A 23,695-nucleotide genomic window follows, 5' to 3' on the forward strand; every position below is an offset into this window, starting at 1 on the left:
GGAAAAAGAGGGGCACTGAATCACTCAAGTCTCAGATCATTCAAGTTGACATCCCATTCTAGCCAGCTGACTATCAACCCTGGAGCCTCAGTCACGGCCCCACTGTGTCCAGTGAACTACAGGACATGCTGCCAAGAAGCAAAGGCAGCAAGAGTTGCTGGGTTCCTTGGCATGGAACAGCAGCTCCTAGGGCACGGGTCAGATAATCAAGGCTATTCAACTGCAACCCTGATCCTCCAAGAGTACCCCGCCCTGGAAGCTGGGCTGTCTGAAGGCAGAGGGACAAGAGCAGGTGTATCAGGAAGGCAGCTTCTAAGCACCAATGGTAAAAGAGCGGCCAGAGTTGCCAGCCAGATGTACAGACTCAGACAGGAGGAGGTATCTGGGGGGGAACTAGCATTTTCTAGCATGTTCACATAATCCGTAATATTTGAAGTAACAAATCTTTGGAGCACAGATAAAGCTCATCGATTTAATTGCTTATGGGCCCACTGGGGTCACGTTCAAGGCCCCTGTAAGAGATCAGCCCTTTGCTCTTAGGCATCTGTTTACCAGTAGAATCCGGGCAGGTTTTAAAACTCTAGTATTTGATATAAGTGACTTTTTTTAAACTTTAACTAATTCATGCATTAATGTAATAAAGGGAAGTTAAGTAAAATCAAATCTGAGGCTCTGACATTAATTGTTGCAGTTATTTAACTTTATTATATTTTAAAATCAGAAAACAGAAAAACATAGTATTTATACAAACACCTGAGGACTGTTCAGTTGGGCACAGCATCTTCAAACAATGTGAAACAAGACTAAGTTTAAGAATCTCGTCTTCTAACATATAAGGAATAACACAGATGAAGCCATCCTTTCAATAGGTGCATTCATGTCTAAAGTACATTTGGCTTTCTAAAAAGAAAATGTACATTCTTGCCCCTGGTGAACATTTTATTGGCATTTACAACAAATGGCTAATACTTTTATAATTGATTCTCATAGCTTATAAACATTACACCAAAGTTACACAAAGTAATAACAATGAACATATAGCACCATTTCCCCTTGAAAGTTCTAAGTTATAAAATAAAGCCCCAAACAGTAAGTCAGAACTAATGTATCTTTACAAATGTAGCAGAATAAATGGCTCAGAACTAAGCAAATTAATTAGAACATTGCATAGGACAGAGAATTTCCCTGTATGGAAACCAATCTATGGATTGTTTCTTATCCCCTGAAGAGTAAGCTGAGAGGTACTGGTGATAGTAAACGATGCAGTATTTTTTACGGAATAAAAACATCTAACTATATACATAGTTCCTCGTTACCTCCGTGGCAGTGCAAAGTGCCATATTAAATTCAAAACAAAAAAGATTTACTTTTGTGTATACCTTTAGGTATAGAATAATATATAAATATGGTAAAGTATCCATATGAGGAATAAACACATATAATAAAATATATATCTTAGAAATGTGGACACAGGTATCTTCATATAGAGATATGAGAAATGAATGCCTAGTTAAATGTCCAAGCTTAGCAAAAATATGAAGTTTTAAACTAATAGGTATTTAATTGAACAAAATCTAACCAGACTCCATCCAAACCACCCTTGTTGTATAAATACCTCCTGCATAAAATGATCATTCTATACTACAATTTTTAAAATTTATCAAAAACTCATAAAAACACTTTATGAAAGTTTATAAAGTTTGCTCTTTTTCCTTTAAATATGAACAAATACAACATATAGAGAAATTTTAAAAGAAAGGGAAGTAATTTATATGGCTATTCCCTTTCTGGAAACTGGTAGAACATGAACAGAACACTGCAGTATCAGATAAAATATATGAGAAAGAGAGGATACCTACAGGTGCACCTTTAAATTCTCTTCTGAGGAAAAATTCTCATGGATTTAATTATAGAAGTTGTCAATCCCTGATGTTTTTCCCTTTGGGATTTAGCTGTTTTGGTTCTAGACATAAAGGTTAACCAAAATCAAAAGTTTTTCTCTGTTTACTGTATGAAGTATTTCTGTAAACTGTGCAATGAAAATAGTAAAAAGACATAAAGAACTAACTGCCAATTTGAATATGCTAATACTAACACATTAAATGGTTTTTAAAGTAGGCTGAACTGTTACCATAGTACAATTCTGGTAAAACATTTTTATGGAAACCTACAAAACAAAAACTGCTGAGAAGAAAAATACTTTTAAATTAAAATATTAGAACACCTGAGAATTATGTCCAATCTAAACTTACAATTTTTTTCAATTATATTTTCCTTCTTTAAGTTTTTCAATGTAGTAACATAGCTTTAATGCTGGCCCCAGCTTCAGACCCATATATTTCATCATCACATCACTCTTGAGTAGTAGCAGGGCCTTCCCATCGATCTCCTACAGAGAGAAGGAAATTATAATAATAATGCTTTCATATTTTGTCATTACTTATACATAAGAACGTGTAAATTAGAGAGCAGCTGTACATTCCAGATACATATTCTCTGAATATGCATTTATTTCCTGAAAACTATTAAAAATATAGTTCATACAGTGAAGCATCATTTGATAATTAGTAAATTTACTTCAAATTTTAAGAAAGAGGAAATTAACCTAGTATCTTTGAAAAATGTCCCAAGTATCAAACTCTGATTTTAAAAACTGTGTACTGAATAAAATATTACATATTTATGACAAAGGGTCAAAAACTATGAATGGTAGAAATGAATTTCAGACGGTCATCGACTTTCTGAGAAGGGGAAGGAATATGTCAACATCAATGCAAACTGTAAATGTGCTGCTATACAGTGTTGTCTTTATGTTCAAAGCTAATCAGTTGCCTGAAACTCGTTAGATGCTGAAATGAATTACTGATTTTCTTGCAATACTGAAAAAGATACATCAAGTATTAGATTACTAATTTGATTTGTTAGAAAACACTATGAAAATATTGTTTATTAAGTCACAAGGCATTCTCCTAAAATTCTTTATTACCTTAATTAACCAATTTATGTCATGGAAGCATACTACTTAGTATTCATGAGTTCCTGTTTAAAATAAAGCTGCAGTTAATCTTATGCAATTGCTGGATTCATTGGGTATCAAAACAAGAAGGCCAGCCTGATATAGCTTGTGGTCAACTCCCTCCTACTCATGGTCCTGGGGCCAAGCCGGGAGCAGGTGTCAGGGGGAGGATCCTCCTATCTGTCATCACAAAAGGGAGGTACACCTGAGAGTAGCGAAGCTGAATCATCTCTTGAGAACTTGAGGCCATTTAGTATGTTAGGTACTTGGATACCCATTTAAAGAACAGATCATTAACCTACCATTTAAGGATCTAACCTTTCTCACATATGGAAAAATCAGTTGATAGGGTTCCCCCACCATCCACACCACTCAGTATCCAACTGAAAGGCCTGCACAGAGGTCATTCAAAGGCATTACGGCAGGAAAACCGGATCAAAAGATACGTTACATGTTGCCTGAAGAGGTCGGCGAGGGGGCCTGATATCTGAGGATCTGTATGTTTCATAAACTGTATCACTTCATCCACAGACCAGGTTGAAGGGTCCTTAGAGAAGCCTTGTTTCAGGACACTGGGGTCAGGTACAGCTATATAACTTGGAGCTTCAATGGGGGGGAAAAAAGACAAATCATACTCGACCTGATCATTATCCTGAAAGAAGAGATGTTAGGTAGGAAGTAACGGTCTCATTCTTGGAACCTTCTGTTAAGTACCCCAGCAAGAACTCAAGACTCCAACTGCAAAATCTAGTGAAAGCCTGTATAAAGATGATCTAAGGATGGCTGCACAAGAGCGTCCCATCTGACCTCCCCCAAACAACAAAAGCAGCTTCAGAAGTTACCTTAAAGTTTCAAAGATCATAAAACAGACTGAGCAATCCAAGGCCTCTATGGCCACAGGCAAATACAGCAAAAGATCTGCTACTTGGGTTAAATTAGGTTAATCTAACCTAACCTATTACTTTCTTTAAGTATCTCAATGAATTTGTCTAGATTAGGTTTCTTTTATTAGCTAAATACAATGAAAATTCCCCAGATTTATAGGTTAGTAATAGCTTAAATTTGTTCCCTTTAATCAACAAATTTCAATAACCCCATTATCTTTGAGAACCAAAGAAGTTCTTTTACCAAATCTCTTCCATGTATTCAATAGATATTTTTAGTATCACTTTACTCTTCAGATTCCTGTCTCTCATGGCTTAAATGCTTATCTGAATTTTGAAGGAAACAAGGTTATTTTCTGCTGAGCTAGGTCAGAAATAACTTTAACACTTCATTTAATCCTTTTCTGTGTTTAATTGCATAGTAACATATTCTGGTTGAAAGTTTATATGTTTAGAAAAGAAATATCTGAGAATGAAAAAATTTAAGTGCTCATACTTCAAAAGGTTTTAGCTGTGCTGTTCACTAAGCTGTGCAGAAATTTGTGTCCTAACAAGTATTCATTTACTCAACCAGAGCACTCGACTCCCTCAAGTAAGTGTGTGATAAATGAAATAGGTTTTGTAATTAGGAAGATTGAAAGATATAATTTTAACTTAGAAAGTTGATCTGTGTGTACTGGGGATATTAGAAGCAGTTACGGTGTTTGTTTATAAAAGACACAGGATGAATGCTTCCAGAACAATCTTAGAAGCAATATGTCTTGCTTCTGTTATCATTTTGGTTAAGTGTAAAATGTGGGTTCTCTGCCTGAATTTGAGTTCACCATTTTTTAAAATGGAAATTTGTACTAGGAAATGAATATGACCATGTTGTAAGAAGTGGGACTGTGTTGTAAAAAGTAGAGAGACCGGTCAAGATGATGCTTCCCATTGGGTCTATTATCTGCAAGTTCTTTCCAAATTGTTCCACTGTGTGCTCCATGAAATAACAGCCCATTATGGTTTAATGTTTTTCTTACTAAAGTAATCCTAAGAGATGGCCTAGTAATAGCATGAAATAATCTTGTATGGGGTTTTTTTTGTTGTTTTTTTGTGGGTTGTGTGTGTGTGTGTGTGTGTGTGTGTGTGTGTATTAGCCAAAGCATATCCTTTCTTTCCTACAATCTGGGCTATGGCCATTTTAGGAGCATTTTGAGTATTTACCCAGGTAAAGTATTAAGAAAAACAGAAGATAAAAGAAGCTCTGAATTTTATTTCTGTTCTTTCCAACATCACAACTTTGATGTAAAATAAGAACTCCATACTAGGGCTGGCCAGTTAGTTCAATTGGTTAGAGCATGGTGTTAATAACACCAAGGTCAAGGGTTTGAATCCCTGAAATGGCCGGGTGCCAAAAACAAACAAACAAAAAACTGTATACTAAAATATATCTTCCACTCCACTTGTCAGAGAGAAAAAACGTTGATTGTATCTACAAAGAAATTTTGCTAGGCTGTGTCAACCCAAGTAGAACTGGTGATGGTGTAGATCATGATGTGCCTACGGCATTCTGACAAGTTAGACAGAAACACCATCTCCCTTAACTCAATAAAGATGCAATTTAACACTAAAAAATTATTGGCAAAGCTAATCATACCTCTAAATTAACTGACATTTTTCTGGGATTTCTGGTTTCTGTCATCAGAATCAAGCATATTTATGTCTTGAATAACATATAACTAGTTTTACAAATTATTACAGATAAGTGATACGTAAAGATGATTTCTGATAAAACTATAATTTTATATTAAAAAATAACTAAGATTTTCTATTTTTAGTCCATTATAGAAACATAATTTAACTGGCTCATATCTTAAAAACAGAGATGGTGGCAAAACATTACATTACTTGCTTTATTCAAATAATTATATAAAACAAACTAATCATGTGAAAAATAATCAAAGTCCAGCCATGCTTTTCTCCTAAAAGGCTCTTTCTTAGATATACTGGAATATCAATAAATATTTATGAAATAAATATAATGGAAGTGATTTGATTTCCTCCCCAACAATGTTATTGGATTTCTTTCCTAAAATAAAGGTCAGCAATTTTCTTCATTCAAATAACAGGGCAGGGCAGGACGGGAGGTTGTGTGAGAATTACTGACTGTCCAGGGTAGACTCAGCTTTAAGTAACAGTTCCAACACCTTAAAGAATAATAGTAATGACACCCCTAGACAGTTTCCTAGTGAAATGCTTACCTGTCCCCTGGAGATGCAGGCAGCACAGCAGTTAAGAGTACAGCCCTAAAGCCAGAATGTCTGGGTTCAAGGACTGGCCCAGCTAACTTTGTAGCTGAGGAAACTTAGCCAAATGACTTCTCGGATTTCTCACCTGAAAATGTTTACCAGCACCTACATCTCAAGGAATTATTGTAATGATATAATGTATAAGGCCATATAAAATATTATGTGACTGGTACCGAATGTCTGATAATGATAGTGATAATAATTGCTATTACTATTAAGTAAATTACTAGAAAGTAATGTTATTACTATTAGTCTTTCTGCATCTAGAAAGACCAGAAGCTAGGCGTCCCAAAACAGGCTACTTTGGCACAGTAGCATTAGGCATACATTTGGAAGTGAGATATTCAGCATTAGAAGTAACCCTCTACCGAGGGTTTTACCGAGAAGGCCTGTCTTCAAAAGCTCATACTTTGTGAAAATACTTAAAAATTCAGGGTATATGACGCTTTATGGAGTAAATATATCTTTAGACTCTCTGCAAACAATGTCACTCTAGAAGCAGAGACAATCTCCACCAGGGGGTGGGGGGGGTGACATTAAATATGTCACAGTCTGTGCACAGTGCAATTGCCCATAGATAACATCCATGACAAAAGGCAAGAGAGTTACTTGGTTCCCACTTCCTTCACTCAACCTTGCCTAGATGCCTACCTGAAGCAAAAGGATGAAACACTTATTCCCACCTTCACTCTCCCACACCCATAATCCTTAATAGTAGCAGCCATCTTTGCACATGAAAGGCTGTTCTGACTCTTTCCAAATGGCAACAGAATGCCCCCCATTTACATGTCATGTCTTCTTGGTGAGTTTGAGGGAATGACAGAGGATGTGGAGAGTGGGGAAGTGGTGTGGCTGTAGCAATAGGATGTCAGTGCCCAGATCCAGGAGCCATACACAGGCTAGGGCCAGGAAAGGTCTCAAGAGAGACAAAGAAGAAAGTATACCAGGAAGGAGAGGGAGTGCATCTTTCCAGGCCTCAGAGTTATGGGAGGTTTGTGAGTCCAGACAGCAACCCCAGGAAATGATAAATTGCAACTGCTCCAGAACTACTAATCTGAAAAGTCTATCAGGGACATGGGTGGTGATCCAGATCCCCACAGACATGATGACTGGAGCATCCATAATAGTTTGGCCCTTACACTGATATGAAGGTGAGGACTGGGCTTCCCCAATTTTGACATTTTCTCCGATGTGATATACTCTCAGAGGATACTGTTGGGCATGGAAACCTCAAGGGGAAAGACAAACACATTGGTTGAGAATAACTGTTTCTGAATATACCTTCACTTTTCCTTTGCATTTGGAATTTAACTTCATGGTAACTGCTCTTAGTAGATGATTTGCTCCCAACTAGTGCTGAACTTGAGGTGCCCGGTACATTTTGAGAAAAATCCCTGGAGACTGAAGTGTATGTAGGATTTCTACAGGCAGGATCTGAAGAATTTCCTGAATTTAGTGAAGAGCTCTTGGAATCTTCAGAAAGCTTTTCCTCTTTGGGAATGCCATTTCCCTCAGGAGACAATGGCCCTTCTATAAGGAAAAAGACAAAGGAGGTTATCTTCAACAGACTTATAGCTCAAATACTATTAAAAGGTCAAAAAGCTCCTCATTGCAAACAACAGTTCACTTAACACACACTATACTGAACTGCAAGCCTCTATCACAAAGTATGTGACCATCCCCTCATTGGCATTTACAGTGATGGACACAGTCCTGAAACCCAAATTGATTCTATGACATCACCTATATTTCTCATGGTAACTTACTATCCCCTTGCCAGTCTTGACCACCTCACTAAAGCATTCATTTTTAGGAATGCAGTTCTTCACAACTATGGGTTATAATATGATCACACAGTTGGTTTCTAACATTTGCTTACTACTTGGACAGTTAACACTTTCACTAGGGAAAGGTACTAGGGTTTTTTTTTTTTAGCAATATAAAGCTGAATGAAAAGGGTTATTACAATTTTTTTTTTTTTAATCTGAGGAGAAATGACAGCTGTGCACTTCTGAAGGGAATGAAGTGGTACACAAAGCTGCCAAAGTAGTACCCTAATTGACAAACTTATTTGGGCAAATACACCTTCCTACCCCCCAATACCACCACCCCAAGAATATATGTAAGTGGTGGAAGAGAAACTTTTCTTCCCAATCTTGGGACGTGTAAATGCTATTTACCTTCAGAGGCATGCACTATTATTTTGGGCAGCTTAGGAGAGAGAGGAACAACATAAGGTAGAGGTTGCTGAGGAGGTCGTTTGATGCTTATGTCTTCTGTTATCTCTTCCTTTACTGTTTTCAAAAAAATTAAGGTATCTGTTATAACTACTTAATATCCTCAAGCATTTTTGTATCATCAGCATGAAATACTTCTGTTTCTAAATCATTTGCCTACTATAACATCAACAATTTGTCAATTATTTGATTGTTCATGAATAACATGTGTTTGTTTTATTCTGTTAAATATTTCTACTGAAATAACATTCAAGAGATAAAAACATTTCCAGAAGGACTATGTCTAGGCTTCATTTACTCTGGGGTCAAAAGATTTCTGTAAGTACCTCAGGCAGGCAGTGAGGCAACCCATTATAACATGTCTTAAAATCCCTGGAAAAATTGTTCCCATGTGCAAGAAGAGTTATAAGTTAAGAAGATAAAGAGAAGATACACACAACGAACATCCCATTTTGTAGACAATAATCCTGACCTAGGACTACCCTTACAACGATTTTACTGCTTACTTATCATTCAACCAAATGCACTTCTACCTAACGGACACTCCTTAAAGCATGATCCTGAAAGTAAAAACACCTTAAAAATTATCAATTAGGGGCCGGCCCGGTGGCGCACTGCTACAGTGCGCCGCTTGGGAGCACGGTGGCGCTCCCACCGAGGGTTCGGATCCCAAGTACAGACCGGTTCCCGCTCACTGGCTGAGCGAGGTGCGGGCGCAGCACTGAGGGTTGCGATCCCGTTGCCGGTCCCAGTCCGGTACGGGCGCGACACTGAGGGTTGCGATCCGTTGCCGGACATGAAAAAAGACAAAAAAAAGGAAAAAAAAAATTATCAATTACACTCTAAGCATTAACCAATATCTTGGTTTAATCTCCAACTAAAAGAACAAATAAGGTATAATAGAAATCTAAAAAGTCTGATAATAGACCTCAAAAGGGAGGAAAAATTGCCATGAGGAAGTGCAAAAGTCAAACTTATCTGGTTCAAAATATTGGCTGATGGCCAGGCATGCCTCTCAAAATCATATGACAAGTAACCTTTAGCAATCCAGTCACTGATTGATTCCAATGAGTTTAAAAGAGCTCTGACCATTTGAGTTTTCATTTTAATCATGGACTACAGATCCAACAGGCAAAACATATTTCAGTGCATGACAAATATTTCTGCAATTATTTTAGGCATTTAAATTGTAAAGAATGAAATAATTAGGTTCTTTTGATTTCATTTAATGATATAGAAAATTCTACAACTGAAGTATAGTTTTCTATAAATATTTGTTTACCTCAGGATCTTAGCAAGATTAGAAAAAGTCTTATCTTGCTCAGCCCAGAGAGCATGATAAGAGAGCATGCCTGGGGGCCAAGGCAAGGAGCCAAGGGCTGCAGCCCCCTCCGCCCAGAAGCAGGCAAGCGAGCACGTCTGGGGTCCTGGGCAAAGAGCCGAGGGCCACAGTCCCCTCCACCTGGAAGCAGGCAAGAGAGCACGCCCAGGGTCTTAGGCAGGAGCTGAGGACAGCACCCCTGCCCAGAAGCAGGAAAGAGAGCACACTGAAAACACCACTCTACGTGGGTAGCCCACCACAGCCACAGCTGCCGAAAAAGCAGCTCAACACAACAGCAGCAGCCATGGCTACAGCCACCATGCAGGCAGCCCACCAGACACCCAACTGCATTGACACATGGAGAGTCACCAGCAGAGAAAAAGAAGAGGACGTCTCTCTCCTTAAAGCCCACTCCACAGTAACAGAAGAAGCAACTGCTCTACCAGATGACTAGACATCAACGTAGAGATACTAGAAATACTAAAAACCAAGAAAATATGACACCACCAAAAGAATACAGTAATTCTCAAATACCAGACCCTATAGAGCAGGAAACCCTTGAAATGACTGAAAAGGAATTCCAAGCAACAATCTTAAGGAAACTCACTGAGACGTGAGAAGACTCAGTTAGACAACATAATGAAACAAGACAAAAAAATCCTGGATATGAAGGAGGAAATTTACAAACAGATTAATACCTTAAAAAAGAATGGAGCAGAACTCATGGAACTGAAAGATTCACTCAGCAAAATAGCTTAAGCGGCAGGCTAGAACAAGGAGAAGAATTTCTGATCTTGAAGATAGTCTTTTCAAAATAACCCAAGTGTACAAAAAAAAGGAAAAGAGAATTTTAAAAAATGAAGAAAATCTAAGACAGCTAGCAGACAACCTTAAGTGCACAAACATTCGAATCATGGGTGTTCCAGAAGGGGAAGAGAAAGGAAAAGGCATGGAAACCCTATTCACCAAAATAACAGAAAATTCCCCAGGTATAGGGAGAGACACGGACCTTCAGATCCAGGAGGCTCAAAGATCCCCAAACACATTCAATCCAAAAAGATCCTCTCCAAGACACATTATAGTCAAACTGGCAAAGCTCAAAGACAAAGAGAGAATCTTAAAAGAAGTAAGAGAAAAGTGTCAAGTCACCTATAAGGGAGCCCCTAGCAGACTTCTACAGGCTGGAAGAAAATGGGATGATATATTCAAACTACTAAAAGAAAAAAACTGCCAGCCAGGAATACTATACCCAGCAAAGCAATCCTTCAGAAATGAGGGGGAAATAGCGTATTTTCCAGACAAACAAAAGCTGTGGGAGTTCACCACCACACAACCAGCCTTACAAGAAATCCTCAAGAAGTCCAATATCTGGAATCTGAAAAACAATAATCACTACCATGAATACACAAGAAAGAGCAAAACCCACTGGTAGAACAAAAATGCAAACTAGAAAGAGAAAGAAACTAAATCTTACCACCACAAAAAGCCATAGTGATGATGTAACAATGCCCCTGGTCTCCTCTCCATTTTCCTGGTCAGTCTATACAAAGGTTTCCAAATTTTGTTGATTTTTTTAAAGAATCAACTTTTGGTTTTGTTGATTTTCTCTGTTGTTTTTTAATTCCCTATTTCATATATTCCTGTTGTAATCTTTGTTATTTCTTACTTATACTTGCTTTTGGTTTAGTTTTCTCTTCTTTTTCTATTTTCTTAAGTAGAAGTTTACATTACTGATTTGAGATTTTTCTTATTTATTTATTTATTTATTTATTTATTTATTTATTTATTTATTTATTTATTTTTAAAATAACATTTCTTTTATGACCAAGAACCCTAGAATCCTCACCAGACTATTTTGTTTTGGTTTTGGTGGCTGACTGCTAAGAGGATTCGAACCCTTGACCTTGATGTTATAACCCTGGCTGTAACTAACTGAGCTAACCGTCCAGCCCAAGATTTTTCTTATTTTTAATATAGGTGTTTACAAGTATAGATTTTTCTCTAAGCATCACATGAACCCTGCATCCTATAAATTTTGATATATCTCACTTTGATCTTTATCTCACAACATACTCTCTAATTCCCTGTGATTTTTCTTTTTTACCCATTGTTTATTTCAAGGAGTGTTGTTTAATTTCCACACATTTGTGAGTTTTCTAAATTTCCTTCTGTTACTGTGGTCAGAAAACATACTTTCTATTAATTTATTTTTAAAAGAATAAGTTATTAATAAAAAAAAAAAAAGGTGAAGGAGACCTACTAGGAATTAAAGGCTTATAATTGCTTTCTTTTTCCTTTTTCTGGCAGGCCGTTAACCTAAAATTAAATTTATGGTCTTAGTTTCTAAAGAAAAAAAAGTCTTATCTTTTATTTGTAATATATTAATGTTTTCTTTATGAAAAGTTTATGAAGTTAGTGGTCTATTAAGTCTAAGTAGACTTAGTCTAAGTTATGGTCTACTATCTGAGGCTGAAACAATAACTCTTCACTTCTGCTTCTGGGTAGTATAGTAATCTGAGGCAGGAAAGTATTCCTACAGAGATAACTACGAAAGTACTTTAAAAGTCATCACAGAGAGGTTCTTCCAGGATGACTGGATAAAAGACCTTAAAAAACCCACTCCTTCATAAAAACGTTTAAAAACACTGGCAAAAACTGTCAAAAACAACTTTCTCAAACCTCTGGAAATGAATTAAAGGCTTGCCATAACCAAAGAGTGTTTATTCAAAAAGAATGGTTAAGTCTCATAAAGAATCAAATTCTGTGCCCTTCTATCTTGATGTAATATAATTCCCTTCACCCCATTTTCACAGTAGCCTTGAAAATCAACAGTTTCACAACTATAGTAGGTGTGAAAAACTGCAGCCTAGCAGTCACTGGAGGGGACACAATGAGTTTGGAGCTCTCCAAAAGCCCAGAGAATTGTCACTATTTGACCAGTCATGCAGCCCACTGAAAATCTCCTTCTCAGGGCTTGTCCTTATTTGAGCTGAATCAGAGCTTGCTCCGTGTGAACCACCCTATCTCCAGGGCATCTATTGGGGGAAAAACAGTGTTAAACTGCTTAACTTTGCAGCTACCTGATGCAGCATTACCAGTTGGAGCTAACAAGAGGCTGACCAAAGAGTTTATAAGGAAAAACTGGGTAATGAGATATCCATTAGGGAACTTGAGAAAGCACTGACATATTCCTGGGAATCTAGAAGGCCACATGCATGTGCAGGGTTGTGTACATACCCATGAAAAAGACCTGAGAAGACCCTAATCTTTCATCTCTGGCTGACCTTGAGGTTCTGCACAAAGCAGACTTACAAATTAACTCTTGGAGCACTGAAGTTATGTCCCAACACACATAAGGAATCCCTTGATGAAGGATGGAAGACATATTGGTTCCAAGCATTTAAGAAAATCCCTATCCAATCATTAGCTGACCACTAAGCTAAATGAGGAGACCTCAGTGACCACGTGACAAAGAATACAGACTTTATGTAATTAATCCAGGCAATTCACTAAATAAGCAGCACCAGCAACAACAACAAACCCTAAGGAGGAAGAAGGAATCTGATTTCCAGAATTGCCACATTATTTAAAAATGTCCATTTTTCAAGAACAACAATAACAAAAAGAGACATGCAAAGAAACAAAAAAGTATGGCCCATACAGAGGAAAAAAAGTCAATCAACAGAAAATCCCAGAGGAATCCCAGACATTGGACCTACTAGACAAAGACTTTTAAAAAAATCACTTATAACTATGTTCAAAGAACTAAAAAAAAGAAAATCATGTCTAAAGAACTAAAGGAAAGTATAAGAAAAATATCTCACCAAATAGAGAATAAAGAGAAAGTATAAAAAAGAACCAAATAGAAATTCAGGAGTTGAAAATCCAATAAATGAAATTTAAAAATTCTCTAGAGGGGCTCAACAGCAGGTTTGAATTGGTAGGAGAAAGAACCAACGGATGTAAAGAAAGATCAATTGAGATTACACAGTCTGAGAAACAGAAAGAAAAGAGAATGAGGAAAAACAAATAAACCCTCAGAGACCTGTGGAAACCATCAAGCATATGAAAATAAACAAAATGGGAGAATCTCAGAAATCTCAGGAGAGAAAGAAAGGAGCAGGAAAAATATTTGAAGAAGTAATGGCAAAAAGCTTCCCGAATTTGATGAAAAACATTAATCTGCACATCCAAAAAAGCTCAAATGTCCAACTAGACAAACACAAACAGATCCACACTTAGAAAAAAAAACACAAACTGTCAAAAGCAGAAGACAGAGACAAACTTGAAATCAGTAAAGGAAAAGCAAATCATCACACACAAGGGATTGTCAGTAAGATTAGCAGCTGACTGCTCATCAGAAAACAGAAGGCAAAAGGAAGTTTTCAAAGTGATGATACAAAAAGATTGTCAATGAAGAACTGTACATCCAGCAAAACTACCATTCAAAAATAACAAAGATAAGAAATTCCCAGATAAGCAGAAACTGAGACAATTCCTCACTAACAGAGCTACCTTACAAGAAATACTAAAGAGACTCCTTCAGGCTGACATGAAAGGATGTTAGACAGTAACTCAAATCCACACGAAGAAAATAAAGAGCACCAGTAAATGTACTTCTGGTTGTAACCCTTTTCTCCTTTCTCACTTAAAAGACAACTACATAAAGCAATAATTATAAAATCGTGTCATTGAGCTTATAACATTTAAAGGTCTAACTTGTATAACAATAATAGCACAAAGAAGGGGGAGAAAATAGAACTATACTGGAGCAAAGTTTTTGCATAATATTCAAATTAAGATGGTTATAATCCAAACTAGATTGTTTTAAGATTTTAACTGTAATCCTCAGGGCAACTACTAAAGAAAAAAGACTAAAAAAATATAGTAAAAGGAACCCCAGTGGAAGTAAAATGGTATACAAGAAACTATTTAACATAAAAGAAGGCAGTAATGAAGTAATAGGAGACAAAAAAATATATAAGATATACAGAAAACAAATAGCAAAATGGTAGATGTAAATCCTATCTTATCAGTAATTATATTAAACGTAAATGAAAGATTCAAATACACAAATAGGTTGAAAGCAGAAGGTTGAAAAAATATACCATATAAACAGTACCCCAAAAAACTAGAATGGCTGCACTAATATCAGACAAAATGTACTTTAAGACAAAAATTATTACTAGAGACAAAGAACCTTTTATAATGTTAAAAGGGTCAATCCATCAGAAAGGCATAACAATTATAAATGTATGCACTTAACGACAGAACTACAAACTATATGAAGCAAAAAACTGACTGAATTGAAGGGAAAAATAGGCATTTCAACAAAAATAGTTGGAGATTTCAATACTCCACTTTCAGCAATGGCTAGAATAACTATGAAAAAGATCAAAGACATAGAAGACTGAACAGCATTATAAACCAATTAATAAGTTTACAAGTACTGAAATCATACAAAATATGTTCTCCAACCACAATGAAGAAAAATTACAAATCAGTAACAAAAAGAACTCTGGAAAATTCACAAATAAGTGGAAATTAAACAACAAAGTCATAAAAAAGCAATGAGTTAAAGAAGAAATCACAAAATTAGAAAATAATTAGAGATGGATGAAAAGAAAAACACAACGTACCAAAACTTATGTGATGCAGCTAAATCTGTGCTTAGAGGGAAATGTATAGCTCTAAACACCTATATTACAAAAGAAGAAAACTCTCAAGTCAGTAATCTAAACTTTCCACCTTAAGAAATGAGAAAAGAGCAAACCAAATCAAAGCAAACAGAAGGAAGAAATAATATAGCTGAGAGCAGAAGTAAATGGGATAGAGAATAGAAAAACAATAAAGAAAAACCAATGAAACCAAAAGTTGGTTCTTTGAAAAGATAAACAAAACTGGCAAAGCTTTAGTTATAATGACCTAGAAAATAAGACAGAAAACTCAAATTACTAAAATCAGAAATGAAAGTGGTGACATTACTCCAAATCTTAGAGAAATAAATAGAAATGTGAGAGAATACTAAGAATAACTGTATGCCAACAAATTAGATAACGGAGATGAAATGGAAAAATTCCTAGAAACACACAAACTACTGAAATGGAATCAAAAAGAAATAGAAAACTAAATTTAAGACTTATAAGTAGGTAAAAATACCAAATCAATAAATTCTGAAAACTTCCCACAAAGGAAAGGCCAGGCCCAGATGGCTTCACAGGTAAATTCTACCAAACATTTATAGAGGAATTAACAAAAATCCTTTGCAAACTCTTTTTAAAAAATAGAAAAGGAGAGAACACTTTCTAACTTAGTCTATGAAGCCAATATTACCCTGATACTAAAGCTAAACAAAGAAATCACAAGGAAGAAACTACGGATCAATATGCCTTATGAATGCAGAAGCAAAAAATCTTCAACAAAATACTAGCAAACTGAATCCAGCAATATATAAAAAAGGATTATACACCATTACCAAATGGGATTTATCCCAAATATGCAAGGTTGATTTAAGATATGAAAAATCAATATAATATGCCATATTAATAAAGGACAAAAACCACATGATCATCTCAATGGATATAGAAAAAAACATTTGAACAAAACCCCAAACCCTTTCATGATAAAAACTCTTAACAAGCTTAGAATAAAAGGTAACTTCTTCAATCTGATAAACGGCATGCATGAAAAACTCACTAATATCATACTTAATGGTGAAAGACTACAGGCTTTTCTCCTACGATCAGCAGCAAGAGAAAAATGTCCACTCTCACTACTTCTATTCAACATTGTACTGAAGGTTCTAGATAGGGCAATAGGCAAGAAAAAGAAATAAAAGGCATCCATATTTGGAAGGAAAAAACTATCTCTATTCACAAATGACACAAATTTATATTTAGAAAATCCTAAAGAATCCACACACACAAGAAAAAACCTGAGAATAAATTCAGCAAGATTGCAGAATACAAAATTGGTATACAAAAATCAATTGTATTTCTATATACCTGAAATGAAAAATCTGAAAATAAAATTAAGAAAATAATTCCATTTACAGTAGCATGAAAAAAGAATAAAATGTTTAGGGACAAATTTATTGAAAAGATTGCAAGATGTGTTCTCTGAAAACTGTAAGATATCACTGAAATAAATTGAAAGAGACCTAAATAAATGGAAGGACAGCCCGTGCTCACGGGCTGGAAAACTTAATATTGTTAAGCTGGCAATACTCCCCAAATTGATCTACAGATTCAACAAAATCCCTATTAAAATCCCAGCTGGCTTCTTGATGGAAATTGATAAGCTGATCCCAAAATTCATATGAAATGCAGGGGACCCAAAATAGCCAAAACAATCTTGAAAAGAGAGAACAAAGCTAGAGGTCTCACACTTCCCAGTTACAAAACTTCATATAAAAAGCTATAGTAATTAAGTCTATGAGGACAGACATACAAGTCAATAAAACAAAATTGAAAGTCCAGAAATAAACCCATATATGAAGGTACTTCAAAAAGTTCATGGAAAAATAGAATTAAAAAGTACGAATCATTCCATGACCTTTTTGAAGTACTTTCGTATTTATAGTCAGTTGTTTTTTTTAACAAGGATGTCAAGACAAGTCAACAGGGAAAGAATAGTCTTTTCAAAAAATGGTGCTGGGACAACTGGATATCCACATGCAAGAGAATGAAATTGGACCCCTACTTCACAACATATATAAAAATTAACTCAAAATGGATCAATGACCTAAAAGTAAGAGCTAAATTATAAAATTCTTAGGAGAAAACATAAGAGCAAATCTTTGTGGACTTGGATTAGGCAATTTCTTAGATATGACACCAAAAGCACAAGCAACGAAAGAATAAATTAGACTTCATCAAAATTAAAAACTTTTTTACTTCAAAGGATACTACCAATAAAGTGAAAAGATGACCCAAAGAATGGCATACAATATATGCAAAGCATAATATATAAAAGAACCGTTACAAGTTAACAATATAAAGACAAAGAACCCAATTAAAAATGGGCAAAGGATTTGAACAGACATTTCTCCAAAAAAGATATATAAATGGCCGATACAAGAAAAGATGCTTAACGTAAGCCATTATGGAAATGCAAATCAAACCACAACAATATACCATTTCACATCCACTAGGATGACTATAATCAAAGAGACAGATAATAATAAGTGTTGCCAAGGATGTAGAGAAACTGGAACCCTCACACGCTGTTGATTGGAATGTACAACGGTAAAGCCTCTTTAGAAAAGTCTGTCAGTTTCTCAAAGAGTTAAACACTGAGTTACCATGTGACCCAGCAATTCGACTCCTAGGTTTATACCCAAGAGAACAGATAATATATGTCCACACAAAAACGTGTACACAAATGTTCATAGGAGCAGTATTCCTAATAGCCAAAAAGTAGAAACAATCCAAAAATCTGTCAATTGAAGAATAAACAAAATGTGATATATCCATAGAACAGAATATTATTTAGCCATAAAAAGGAATGAAGTACTCATACATGCGACCACATGTATGAGCCTTAAAGACATTATACTAAGGAAAAGAAGGCACACACAAAAAGCTACATATTGCATGGTTCCATAAATATGAAATGTCCAAAAAAGGAAGATCCATAGAGACAGACAGTAGATTAATGATTTCCAGAGGCTAGAGGGAGGAGAAATTAGGAAATGACTGCTAATGAGTATGAGATTTCTTTGAGGGGTGATGAAAATGTTCTGGAATTAGATAGTGGTGACAATTGCAAAACTCTGTGAATATACTAAAAACCACTGAATTGTCTATTTCAAAAGGGTAAAATTATGTTACGTGAATTATATCTTAATAAAGTTATTATAAGAAAGGCATCAAAGAGGAATGCAGTCACAGGAACTAATAAAAATCAAATTCCAGAAAGGGAAGACCTATTCTAAGCTAAACTGAAGATTTCATCGATTTTTTTTTTTTTCCTATGGGAATTTGCTGATTTGTGGCACTGCACTGAAAATAGAACTTGACCCAGGCAGAGGGCTCTGCTGAGGCAAAAATAAATAAAAAAAGATTTAGCAGCTCCACACAGCTAGAGTGGCAAATTGGGAACTCACACTCATAGCTGGTTTTCCCCCACGGGACATGTGCTGAGTTCTGGGCTATACATGAAGGTGGGGAACTAGACTCTTAAAAGGCACACTGAAATCTCCCAGTCTCGTGGTGATTCCTAAGAAATAAAGACCCACAAGGGGAAGGGGTCTAGCTCAAACACACAGTGATCTCTACCACTCAACACATGTGCCATATTTTGATAATACATGACGCACAAGACTAAGGAGCTAAGCTGCAAATTTCTGAAGGACAGAAGTACAATTTCTCATAGTCTTTCAGGGTTGAGGAGCTAGAGGACTGCCAGGCTCTGAATCAAAAGCCTAGGAGGACAACACCTGAAGAACAGGAAGGAGCCGGAATCTTACTAAAACCGCTATTCAGTCCCAAACCAGCTCATCTCTGACTGGAATGAGCCTTCTCTTTTTCCACCCAAAAGAGAAAAGAGGAAAACCCTCTAAGGTAGAAATCTGGAGCCTCTTCAGATCTTTTATAAACATGTCCAACATATAAAAAATTGCAGACATGCAAAGAAGACTATATAACCAATAATTGAGAGAAAAACTACTAGTGTCAGTAGACAAAGACTATACCACAATTTTAATCACTATATTCAAGAAAACAGAGGAACAGATAGAATAGAAAAGATCAAAGAGTAGAAAATTTTACCAGAGAATCTATATATAAAAAAAGCAGACAGCTGGTAGAAGAGTAAATTAAGGCAAACACTTTGAAAAACTGTTTGGCAGTATCTACTAAAGCTGAATCTATGCATTTCTTATCAACTAGGAATTCCACTCCTAGCAGATACAAGAACAGAAAGGCATACATATTTCACCAAAAGACATGTACTAGAATGTTCACAGTAACACTATTCATAAGGGTACTGAATGTAAGGTACTCAAACGGACACACACCATAATGGCATATTTACATAACAGAATATTATACAGCAATGAGAATGAATGATCTAACTAGATGCAATACAGATAAATCTTATAAACATAATGATGAGAGAAAAGAGCTAGACACAAAAGAGTACATGCTGTATAATTCCTTTTTTATAAAGTTCAAAACCAGGTAAAACTAATATATGGTAGTATAAGTCAGGATAGTAGTTACCCTTGTGGGGAGTGAGGAAAAATAGTGAAGGGAAGGGGATTTGACGCATCAGGGTGCTGCTAGGATACTGGTAATATCTACTTTTTCAACCAAGGACTAGTTATACAAGTGTGTTCATGATGGAGTTTGGATGCGTTATCCCCTCCAAAACTCATGTGGAAATTTGATCCCCAACGTGGCAGTGTTGGAAACTGATTGAGTCATGGGTGCAGATCACTCATGAATGGTTTAATGCTCTCCCTGGGGGAGGGGAGATTAATGAGTGAGTTCTTGCTCTATTAGCTCCCGGAAAAGCAGGTTGTTTAAAAGACCCTGGCACCTCCTCCCTTCCTCTCCCTCTCGCCATGTGATCTGCTTGTACTCTCTGGCTGCCTGCCACTTTCCATCATGAGTAGAAGCAGCCTGAGGCCCATGCCAGATGCAGCTGTCCCATAATCGTAAGCCAAACAAACCTCTTTTTCCTTATAAATTACCTAGTCTCTGGTATTTCTGTTATAGCAACACAAAATGGACTAAAACAGTTCACTTTCTGAAAATTAATCAAGCTATATTCCATTTGCATTTTTCTCTGTGTATATTGTACTTCAGTAAAATTTCTTAAAAATTACTACTGCTAAAATATGCAAACACTGTTTTTGTCAGAATCAGTCTCCTAAGAGCAGCATTCTGCCTTAAAATAACATTTTTGAGTCACTTATTCAGAAAATGTAAGAGAAATGGGATACTGGACGTAAAATCTTAGAAAGAATCAACTTTATAACATTTATATGTACCTTCTTTAACTACAAACTGATGAAAGAAAAATTAACATAAAAGTACCAATTCAGAGCCATTTATTTTCAAATGGATAAATTAAGCTTTCCATGAGAGAAAATTAATAAAAGCTTAAATAATTTAAAATATTATTTATGATTACTCAATGATAAGGACTGAATTACGTCCCCCAAGTTTTATGTATTAGAAGCTTAATCCCCACCCTAACTGTTGAGGGTGGGAAATCCTAATACAATCATTGAAAGATAGAGCCTTGAAGAGGTGATTAAGTTGATGGTTTAATGGTGGTCATGGCCATATAAAAGGAGAGCACATGAGAGTCTCTCTCTCTGCTTCTGCCATCTTGCAATGTGATGCCCTGTGTCACTGAAGCCACCACTAAGGAAGGCCTTCACCAGATGTGTTCCCTGGACTTTAGACTTCCCAGTCTCAGAAACCAAAAGCAATAAATTCCATTTTCTTACAAATCACCCAGTTCCAGGTATTTTGTTATAAGTAACAAAAACAAACTAATATACTTGGTGTATTTTTTCAAACAGTTGCCTATTCTAGTTATTTGATTAGTCTGAAAATTCAAACATTCTGGACTCAATTTTAAAAGAAAAATTAAATTTTATTTAAAAATCCTTCAAAGAATGGGGTTACGTAAATCATTGGCATTCTTAATGTTTTGTGTAAATCAGGAAACTGTACTCTCAACTTCTGTAACTCATTTTTTTCCCCTAAATTACTTAGAAAGAGAAAACCTATCAAATAAACACACACACCGCCCCACACATAGGTGGCCATTCCCTTTCTAGCCATCTTCCAATTTCCTGCTACTTTTGGAGACCTCCTACCTCTCCTGAAGGAGAAAAAAAGATAATGTCACATGAGAACGTGAATCTGCACTCTTCCTCCCCCTACTTCTGGCAGCTACCTTTTATTGTTCCTATTTCATGCCAGGCTTAATGCAGGCTAAGAGTTTACATATACTTTCTCTCAGTCTCACAACTCAAGAGGTATCCACTTTGCAGATAAGGAAGTTGAGACTCAGAGAAGCTCACTACTTTGTCCATGGGCACATAGCTAGTTAACAGCAGGACTTGGATTAAATTTAGGCCTGTCAGATTTTACTCCCTTACACGGTCAGCACTGGAACTCAGGTCTGACAAACTATAACACCTGGCTCTTTCAATTTCACCACCTCCCATGTGTATTTTTGCAAGAATGTCACTGAGTCATACCTGGGACTCACTGGGCAGCTACGCCAGAGCAGAGAAACTGGAGAGAAGATTCCAGTTAGGAGATAGCTTTACTAACCCAGAGGAGGAGTAAACAGGATTCGTGAAGCAGGGTAGTGAAAAGGAAATGGAGAGGTGGGGATGGATATGAGAGACCTCACTGAAGGAGAGGTGACAAAGTTTATGAAGAAAAGTGGGGGTGACAGGGAGGACCAGAAAAAGAGTAACTAGAGATGTACAAACTTCACACTTGAGTGGAATGTGAATTAGAATCCCTGGACTTAAAGAGACAGTCTGTGGTGGTACTCTATATACCCAGAATCAGCAGCACCTGGCCAGAAAACTATGGTGCTATAATACCTGAGAAGTTCAGCTACTCGTAAAAGACCCACATACAATCCACAGAACATAGTTTTCATGAGTCAGATGAAAAGAGACAAATCTCTCCCAAAGAACACCTCAGAGAGCAGAAAAACTCAAAGAGCTTTCTTGCTTTGAGGATCAGTCATCACATCTCTTGATGACTGTAACAATATCTTCATCTTTATAGCCAATGGGCTCAACATGCTTTGCTAACTTCTTAGGATTATAAAGGTCAATAACTTAAAAGCCACACTTTAATCTGGTAGAAAATGCATAACTGTGAGAGCTAGTTACAAAGAAGCCAAACATAACCCATTGGGTTTGATTGTCCAATTCGTTATGAATACAACAAGAAATTACTTTCCTACCTCGAATGAACAAAAAGAACTATGCATTATACATGTCTAATTAGTTCACTGTGGCTTACGTGTTTACTCTGAGGAGGACACAAGGAAAAACTCTCAATTACAAAAGATTCTCAAGTTAATTATAAAATGTAATACAAAGTAGAAGCATAGTATAAAAATTTACATTTTATCTCACCTGACTTACTTTTATCACTCTCTGCAGGGCTATGAGTATTACCCTTGTAAGAGCTGAAAGGCTTGCTACTCAAAAGGTCAGCACACTGCAGGCTGTGGCACAAGGTCTCAAGAAAGCGAAGAGCAAATGATGCACTATTCACTGGAGGGAGCTGGACGGAATGAGTTTCCCCATCAAAGGAGGCTATCAGGGGGAAAAAAAGACATCAGAGTCACCTCACAGAGAGATGAAAAATACAACACTAATAAACCTCCACCAATTTAGGACATGTATTATAAATCAAATTTGTGGACTTTGTAATTCATAAAGGAATAATCTTTAATTATGAAAGTTCCTCTCAAACACAATAAGCTGTATGGGTAAAAACATTCTCATTTAAAAATATTCATAAAGTAAACAACAGAAAACCAATGATCTATAAAAATACTTCCTTCTATTCCAAACATCCTATGGGTATAAATGTTGTGGTATCTAATCACACAAATACAGAAGCCACCAGCTGTATCTTATCTCTTAATGACTTCTTGAGTCACATTTTTAAGAGCTTCTTATATAGTCTTTTTTTTTCTATAAAAACTAAATTATCAACCAAAGTACTCTCTATATAGTAAGCTTAACACAGCATGTAAAAGGAAAACTCTATACCTTTTTACCTCAATTTACAATATTACTCTGACATCATTTGTCTAGTTTGAAAGTAAACTTTCCGGGGCCGGCCCGGTGGTGCACTGCTACAGTGCGCCGCTTGGGAGCGCAGCGGCGCTCCCGCCGAGGGTTCGGATCCCACATACAGACCGGTTCCCGCTCACTGGCTGAGCGAGGT

The 23,695-nt window shown here is 36.3% G+C and overlaps 1 protein-coding gene across 1 annotated transcript in view; it reads right to left on the reverse strand.

The window, feature by feature from the left end:
- Positions 1–2,070: 2,070 nt before the first annotated feature.
- Positions 2,071–23,695, reverse strand: part of SCML2 (sex comb on midleg-like 2 (Drosophila)) — a 72,655-nt gene continuing 51,030 nt past the window's right edge. The window contains exons 9-13 of the mRNA XM_008579820.1: positions 22,873–23,055; positions 8,369–8,482; positions 7,470–7,718; positions 3,468–3,619; positions 2,071–2,389 (exon numbers count right to left, since the gene is read on the reverse strand). Coding sequence (XP_008578042.1) covers positions 2,261–2,389; positions 3,468–3,619; positions 7,470–7,718; positions 8,369–8,482; positions 22,873–23,055 — 827 coding nt within the window. The 3' untranslated portion in view covers positions 2,071–2,260. The remainder of the gene's footprint in view (positions 2,390–3,467; positions 3,620–7,469; positions 7,719–8,368; positions 8,483–22,872; positions 23,056–23,695) is intronic.

This window comes from Galeopterus variegatus, unplaced genomic scaffold (genome assembly GCF_000696425.1).
Source record: "Galeopterus variegatus unplaced genomic scaffold, G_variegatus-3.0.2 Scaffold82, whole genome shotgun sequence".
Classification (NCBI taxonomy): domain Eukaryota; kingdom Metazoa; phylum Chordata; class Mammalia; order Dermoptera; family Cynocephalidae; genus Galeopterus; species Galeopterus variegatus.